This window comes from Penicillium subrubescens (assembly GCF_028828155.1).
Source record: "Penicillium subrubescens strain IBT 31985 chromosome Unknown utg000005l_segment0_segment0, whole genome shotgun sequence".
Classification (NCBI taxonomy): domain Eukaryota; kingdom Fungi; phylum Ascomycota; class Eurotiomycetes; order Eurotiales; family Aspergillaceae; genus Penicillium; species Penicillium subrubescens.
The window spans coordinates 5,576,851-5,585,727 of record NW_026643155.1 but is presented as its reverse complement, the minus strand read 5'-3'; the positions used below and the strand labels follow the sequence as shown (position 1 = coordinate 5,585,727).

Below are 8,877 nucleotides of genomic sequence, written 5' to 3'. Positions count from 1 at the left end.
TTCCGTTCCCTACAGAAGGAGGGGCCGGATAGCTATACTAGCCTCTATATCCTAGGGCCTAGCCAGCTATCTGCCCTAGAAGCCTTAGAGACCTTCCTATCTGGCCTTCCTGAGCCTGATCCTGCCCTAGTCAATAGGGTAGAAGCCGCCCGCCAACCAGCCCCCGGCCCTGCCCGCCAACCTGCCCCCGGCCCTGCCTGCCAACCTGCCTGCCAACCTGCCTGCCAACCTGCCTGCCAACCTGCCTGCCAACATGCCTGCCAACCTGCCCCCGGCCCTGATTTATCGGATTCTGATATTGATTCCGACGATAACGCTACCCCTGTGTTATGATATACCCTGGCATGAGGTTATTCCCAAGTGTTGGTGCCTCAGGCTTCCCGGGGTTGATAAGCCGGCAGGCCCTCCCCATGTGTTGGTGCATCAGGCTTCCCGGACCTGATAAGCCGGCAGGCTTTCTGTGGAGGCTTGATGGGGCTTCGGCATCAGTACGTGTACGAACTCCTGCAGGGAACACCCTTGACAGAGGTTACACAAGCCTCGTGTTTCACCCCGCTCCCATTTCCCTACTAAGGATATATCTCCTTCCTGTTTAAGCGATGAGACTGTATATAAATTAACCTATGTTGAAGAGGTTTTACAATCCTTAAGAAACAGTCTTTGACCTTTCTACACTATTAACTTAGCTCTATTTTTCCTACCTAATTAACAGGCCTCTATCCTGACTTATAGAGTATATCCTTACAATTTCTGTTTCTTCTTCTTCGATCACCTAGGAGAAATAGCACTAAGGACCTGTTCTACTCCCTCTACCGAAGGGGCACCGAACCCTCCCCGTATCGCGGAAGAAATCCTAATTGCGACCAACTAGGGTTTAACCCCGACCGATCTTGATACTAACCTCGTAGCTACTCAAGCTACTATAGAAAAGCTGCAGAGGCTAAAAGATTTACAAGACTAAGCCGAAACGCTCAGATCATAGCTTATAGGACGAAACCCAGACGAAACTCTGTCGAACCTATACTAGGACCCCTACGAATCATTAGGAAAGGGTCAGGACATCAAGCTTAAAAATATTCCTACGTTTACTCTTAACTCTTCACTACAACAACGATATAAATAGCTCCTAGACCTCTAACAGCAATTCGAAGGAGATCTAAGGCGCTATCACAACGGTCGGACCTAAATCCTTAGAGTATTGAGCTATATAGATATAACCTATCGGCAGAGATAGTACTAACATATTAACGAAAAGGCACCGATTACCGACCGAAACCTTAAAGAAGATTAGCCTTACTTTAAGGACTAGACCTTAACCCTTATTAAGAACGCAGCCAGTCTCCAATCTAAAGTGATAGGCTAGCTCGAAAGGGCCCGCTAGCAAAAAGATAAGGACCCACGAGAGTTCCACGCCTGTCTAGATACCCTAGAACGCTACTTCTTAAGGGTAGCCGAGAAAGAGAGAGCCCTTTCCTTCTTCGCGAAACTTCTGTACGACCTCTAGAACGACATCCGCCGCTATATTATAAAACTCCCGGAGACCCGCGAGGAGATAATTGATATCGCGTACTACTTTTGGGACTTACAGCGATTAGAGACAAATCGAAAGCGAAAGCATACAGAAACCATAGATAAACCGCCACGAAAGAGGAATTTAACTAAGAGAACCTAAGACAACAAAAGATCCCGAAAGCCCTGGACTAATAAGAACACGCCGGCGAAGGACCGCCTAAACCCTATCGGAGAGGACAGGAAACGTAACTGATGCTTTAACTACGGGAGCGAAAAGTATTACTCCAACAAATACCCCGATCCGCTAAAGGATAAACCCACTACCGCTATACAATCTGCCCTACAGGGAAACGATAGCGAGACAGATTAAATCTTACGGATCTGTCTCTCCCTACAGTAGGAACCCGAACTCGGTTCTATGTCCTAGTCACTGTCACGGGCCAGTGCCCGATGTTGGTCACGTGTATCACGGGACCTTGGTATGTTGACGTGGGGAACGCGCGGGATTAACTTCCCCTCCTTAAGCTTTTTGTAAACAGCATGTTGGCCTAGTTAGATTGAATCTAAGTCTTGCTTCAGCCCTTCACATACAAAAAGCTTCCTTCTACACCCAGAAGTATCATTGGTCATTGGAAAAGCCCTAGGAAAGCGACCTAGGCACTCATTGGAAACACCCCTGAATCCCCAGCGATTCAGCGACGAACACACATCGGAACGGAATCCTCGCGCATAGATCTCTTAGCGCTCGAGACGTATTAGAAAGCCCTAGAAGATCCCAATTCCTAGGCATATTAGAACATTGGACGAAAAGCGACCGAAGCATTACCGGCACGCTACGTAACCCCTAGCAGCAATGCAGCAACAGGAATCGACAAGCCCTCCCGGGTGGGCGCGAACGCTGCTACAGCAGATAGCACAGACCCAGGCTATGCAGAACGAAGAAAGGGAGCGGCGTCACCAGCAAGATGCTGCTCAAGAGGAGCGGATGCGTCGCCTCGAGGCAATGCTGGAGCAGCAGGCCTCACCAGCCGCAACGACGACCACAACGAACGAAGAGCAGGCGACACCAGCGCGATCGGCCGCCGAATCGGTGCCGATTCCCCCCGAACTGAGACGATTCACCGACCGAAGCCACGCCTACCAGACCCAAAACCATTCGGTGGAAGCACGAGCGACTGGCCAACCTGGCGAATTTCGATTGAGAACAAGCTTAGCGTGGACGGCGAAGCTATTGGTTCTCCCCAGGATCAATTTATCTACGTATTCTCTAGACTAGAGAAGCTAGCATGGAAGAACACTGGAACCTTTGTGAAACTCCGCCGAAACACTGGCGAACCGCAGGCCTTGCTCGATTTCCTTGAGAGTATCTACGGAGACCCGAATATTAAGGCACGCGCAGCAAGACGACTCCACCAGATTCGACAACCAGAGGATATGAGCTTTTCTAGATTCCTTCCCCGACTAGAGAAGGAGTTCGCGGATGCAGACGCTCTTGAATGGCACGACGAAGCAAAAAGGCAGATCCTTCTTAGCGCGCTCAATAAGACCATGACGAACGCGTTAATGAATCGAGGTATCCCTGCTACCTCGTCGGGCCTAATCTCCCGGCTCCACGAGATCAGCTCGGATATAGATGCCCTTAATATCAACAGAGAGGAACGAACACGTCGTCCGCGCTCGACTAGGCAGAATAGCGACGAAATGGATTGGGCACCGACCGTGTCGGTAAACCGTGCCGAACCACACACGAAACACCGCCGACCCGAAAGTGGAACACCGAAGCAAGCTCAATGGGTCAGCCAGGACGAGATAGATCAGCGACGGGCCGAAGGGAAATGCTTACGATGCGGGAGATCTGGACACCTTATCGCGAGGTGCGCGTTACTACCAGCACAACGGCCGAATAGTGCGCGTATCGCTACTTCCTCGAGCAAGAAAGAAAAGGGGCGCACAGTTAAAGTGAAGAGGTCGAAGCCTACGAGTGACCTAGATCTAACGACTTCCGACGACGAGAGTGTGACCACCGAGGACAATTCGGAAAAAGAGTAGCTCCTGTTCTAAGCCGCGAGCAGGAGCGAAAGGGGGTCGAAAAGCTACTAGAACGTGAGACACTACCGTTTATAGTCGATGCTAGAGTGAATGGAATTCAATTTACACAAGCTCTTGTCGACAGCGGTTGCCGCTGTTATGCAACAGTGAATGAGTCCTTAGTTCAGGCGTTTGACCTCCCGCGTATTAAGATACGGCCACGAATCCTTGACGGAGTGGTGCCGAATCAGTACCAAATCACCCATGTTACCCATTTCGACCTCGATGTCCACGGCCAGCAACAAGGCCGGGTATTCGCGTATATTATCGAACCGCAAAGCGATAGTATGATACTTGGGGACCCATGGCTACACGAAGTGAACGGACGATATTCGGCAAAGAAAGGATACCTAGACATCTTCACGAAGTCTGGAGAGCGAACTAGATGTTGGAACCGCGCGGATCGCACTATTGGGCCTATTGGAGTAAAGAGACTACGCGTTGCGCGGGCCGAGGCATCATACATCCAACATCTTATGCAGAGCGTATCGGGCGCAGATCGCCTGCGAATCGGCAAGGTTTCACTAGACGACATCGAGAGAGCACTCCGCCCTAAGAAGCATATTAACCCAAAGGATAAGCTACCGAAACACTACTGGCGATGGTTGGCCGCTTTTAGCCAACAGCTAGCCGACCAGCTGCCTCCGCATAGACCAGGAATCGACCATAAGATCCCTCTGAAACGTGACCGAAACGGTGTCGAAGAGCCACCACCGTATGGTCCACTCTACGGCATGAACAAGGAAGAGCTTCTTTACCTGCGAAAAACGTTGACGGACCTACTTGGGAAAAACTTTATACGCGTGAGCCAATCGCCTGCAGCAGCACCAATCCTACTAGTTAGGAAGCCAGGCGGTGGCGTACGATTCTGCGTAGATTACCGAGGGTTGAATGAACGAACAGTGAAGGATCGCTACCCTCTACCGCTGATTCGAGAGACATTACGGAACATGGGCCATGCCCGCTGGTTCACGAAGCTTGATATTATCGCAGCCTTCCATAAGATTCGTGTCCACCCTGGAGAAGAATGGAAGACAGCATTTCGGACGCGATACGGGCTCTACGAGTGGAACGTGACTCCCTTTGGGCTAACTGGTGCACCGGCAACGTTCCAGAGGTATATCAATCAAACTCTACGAGAGTACCTAGACGACTTTGTGTCGGCATACGTGGACGACATAATTATCTACACCAACGGAACGCTAGCGGATCACCGCCGAAAGGTCGGCGATGTGCTGCAGAAACTAATGGATGCTGGCCTACAATGTGACATTGCGAAGTCGGAGTTCGAACAGGAGTCAGTGAAATACCTTGGCTTTATCGTCGAAGCTGGAAAGGGGATCCATGTTGATCCAAAGAAGGTAGAGGCTATTAGAGCATGGGAGAGACCGAAGTCTATACGGGATGTGCGAAGCTTTATTGGATTCGCGAACTTCTACCGGCCGTTTATACCTCGATTCGCCGACCTTTCGGCACCATTAACACGGCTTATGAAGAAAGACGCTTTCTTCAAATGGGACGATGACTGCCAACTAGCCTTCATAGAATTGAAGGAACTCTTCATAAATGCACCAATCCTAGCTCACTTCGAAGAGGATCGTCAAACAGTCGTGGAAACTGACGCCTCTGGCTGGGCTACTGGAGCAGTTCTATCGCAATACGGGCCCGATGGGCAACTACGGCCATGCGCCTATCTATCCCAGAAGCTATCCCCAGCAGAATCGAACTACGAGATCCACGATAAGGAGCTCCTGGCGATTATACGGGCCCTACGCGAATGGAGACCGGAACTGAAGATGGTGCCCCGATTCACTATCGTAACGGACCATAAGAACCTTCGATACTTCGGTAAAGCACAACACCTTAACGAACGGCAGATGCGCTGGGCAGACCTCTTAACAGAGTTCGATTTCGATCTCCGTTATCGCCCTGGTAAGCTTGCAGTAAGGCCAGACGCACTATCACGACGAAGCCAGGATATGCCACAGAGTATCACCGACGAAAGGTTATCGAATCGCTTCCGAGTGCTACTCAAAAGGGTCAAGGTCAAAACGGGACGGCTAGACCCTCGATCAGCCGACGACCAATCTAACGAAGAGATCGATTTCGAGAGAAACATCCCTCTCTTTGAAGAAGAAGAACTCCAGGTAGAATGGAAAAGGGCAAGGGCGTCCGACTCGATCTACCAACGAATCACCCACGCTTTACTAACGGGGGAGCGCCGAATCGCCGCCGAAACGAACATCAAGACAAGTCTATCGGAGTGCCATTTAGACGATCGAGGGGTACTCCATTTTAGGCAACGGGTCTGGATTCCCGACAACGAGGTTCTACGCACGAGGATTATACAGAAGATCCACGATTCACACGTTACGGCACATCCTGGGCGAGACGCCACCTATTCGATACTGTCTCGACGGTTCTTCTGGCCAGGAGCGGCGAAAGACGTACGACGTTTCCTCCGGAACTGCACAGTTTGTGGACGAAGCTCTGTATGGCGAGACACGAAACACGGGTTATTAAAACCACTGCCAATCCCCCAGCGAATCTGGGCCGAAATATCAGTGGACTTTATCACAGAGTTGCCACCCTCTGGACCCACAGGAGTAACGAACTGCATGGCAATAACAGACCGGTTGACGAAGGGCGTGATTCTGATCGGAATGAAGAATACAACGGCAAAAGATGTAGCAGAGGCGTTCCTCACACACTTCTATATGCATCATGGGGTGCCACTAGCGATTGTAAGCGACCGCGGCCCCCAATTCGTGAGCTCTTTCTGGGAAATAGTATGCGAAAGGCTATCGATTCGACGCCGATTATCCACTGCTTTTCACCCCCAGACCGACGGCGCAACAGAGCGTGCTAATCAAGAGATCGAACGAATCCTACGTGTGTTCACGACGTACGCACAGGATAACTGGAAGGATCTACTGCCAATAGCTGCCGTAGCAATTAATAATCGTGATGCTGCTTCAACTGGAATCTCGCCATTCTTCTTCACCCACGGCTACCATGTTGACCCGATTGGCATTGACGAAGCAGGGCAGCTAGAAGACGCCCTGACCCCACCGCGAAAGGCAGGCGAAACGTTCGTGAATCGCCTACGAGAAGCCACCGATTGGGCCCAGGCCGCTATCGCTTCGGCACAGGCCCTTCAAGAAGAACAAGCGAACCGACGTCGACAGGCCGCGCCTGTCTATAAAAAGGATGACTGGGTTTGGCTAAACCTTCGGAACGTACGCACACAACGACCATCAAAGAAGTTAGATTGGCTACATGCTCGGTACCGAGTGGTAGACGTTCCGTCACCGTTCACCGTCCGACTCAATGTGCCTACTGGCATACACCCAGTGTTCCATATCGAGTTAGTTCGCCCAGCAGCAACGGACCCGTTCCCATCTCAGCTAGTAGACGATTCGCAGCCACCACCACTACTAGTTGATGGAGAAGAGGAATACGATGTGGAGCAAATCCTAGCCGTACGACGGAGGAAGATTGGGCGAGGATATCGTGACGAAGCGTTAGTGAAATGGAGAGGATGGGCAGAACAGACCTGGCAAACATTGGACTCAGTGCAGGATTGTAGCGCCTTGGATGCCTTTGAAGAGCAGTACGGCCCCGTTTCGGATGTGATTCGCCAGCAAATCGGCACCGAAACCCATGTCGTCGCACCCCTAGCGAGCTCGACTAGGAGGGGGTATTGTCACGGGCCAGTGCCCGATGTTGGTCACGTGTATCACGGGACCTTGGTATGTTGACGTGGGGAACGCGCGGGATTAACTTCCCCTCCTTAAGCTTTTTGTAAACAGCATGTTGGCCTAGTTAGATTGAATCTAAGTCTTGCTTCAGCCCTTCACAGTCACCGTTACTGCCCGAGACAATCTCGAAACCTATACCGACCTTAACAGTTATACTAAGGTCGACCTTATAAGCTTCGAATTTGCTAAAAAGTATAAGCTTAACTAAGCGAAACTTACTGTACCCCTTATCGACGCTATTAACAAACGAGCAACCCCTACCTACGGAGTGTAGAACGTCCCCCTAAAGGCTACCGATTCTAGGGGTACAACCCGTCGATTCACTCGCCTATGTATAGCAATCGACTAAGACCCCCGGCTAGAAGGAAGCCCTATACTCCTCTCTATAACTACGATTCACGACCTAGATATCTATATCGCGGGACGAAGCAGCCTCTAGTGGTTTAGAACGTTATCTATCGAAATTCTTCTACTTACACGCTTTACTAAGAAAGCCCGAAACCACGCGTACGTCTTCGCTGTGGTTAAACTGCCTAAAGAAGTGTAGCTTCTAATCGACTGCGATACCGACGAAACCGTATCGGAACCCTACCGATTACCCCCCGAACTATCAAAGTTTAACGAGTTCTTCTTATCCTAAAACTCGAAGACCCTACCTTCATCGAATAAATACAACTACGCTATTAACCTTATACCCGGAGCGAAGGTCCTGTATAGGCCTATCTACCCTCTGTCACAAAAGGAGCTCGCAGAACTACGCAAATATATCGACAAGAATCTTAAGAACGGCCGAATCCGTGAATCTAAAAGTCTAGCTAGAGCCCCTGTCGGATTTACGCCGTGTACATAAACCCTGAGGCGTGTGCTTGTAGGCGCACACAGGTCGATCGAATACCACGATTATGGAAGAGTGACGAAAGTGCAATAGAGGTGGGTCGGCAGCGAACAGGTTGAACAGTGGAGGGTCAACACAGTTAAATCAGAATTGCCTTGAGCTCTATTGGTGAGTGAAAATGGTGTCAAACTTGTTCAATTTAACTAGGGAAACAGGCAGTATTTATAACTTTGGGTACATAGCAGAATGTCAAGAAAAAAGACTGATAAAACTCTCAGAGTAACATGGGGGATACGAGAGTGTTAGGAAACTCGTTGTTCTTTCCATTTGATAAGATAGTTGATATCTTATCATCATATCGTGTAGTGGTGGATATCCGATTGGTCCGATGTGTATTGCTTATCTACACGCTCAGTGCGGGGTATCGCACATCCACATGTTGACACACCCCCTCAGCTCTCGATGTGAGGGCAAAGTGAGAGCTGAATGAGATGAAACAGAGGAAGAAGGGAAGAAAGGGTCCTTCTATTGAATAGGGAGGATTTCCATACCTAGTTGTTGAACGAAAACGGCATGTTTTTCGGCAGAAAAGCGTTTAGTAAGTCCATCAGCTAGCATTTCGGCTGATTTGATCCATTCAATTCGCAGCCGTTTCGCCTGAACTTCCTGGCGAATCCAAAG

At 50.1% G+C, this 8,877-nt stretch overlaps 1 protein-coding gene across 1 annotated transcript; it reads left to right on the top strand.

The window, feature by feature from the left end:
* Positions 1–2,365: 2,365 nt before the first annotated feature.
* On the top strand, positions 2,366–3,561 carry N7473_008566 (uncharacterized protein; the record flags this gene model as incomplete). The annotated part of the gene is given in 2 exon segments (XM_057154506.1): positions 2,366–2,772; positions 2,784–3,561. 2 exon segments carry the CDS (start codon positions 2,366–2,368, stop codon positions 3,559–3,561), a joined length of 1,185 nt encoding a protein of 394 aa, XP_057008844.1.
* Positions 3,562–8,877: the final 5,316 nt, after the last annotated feature.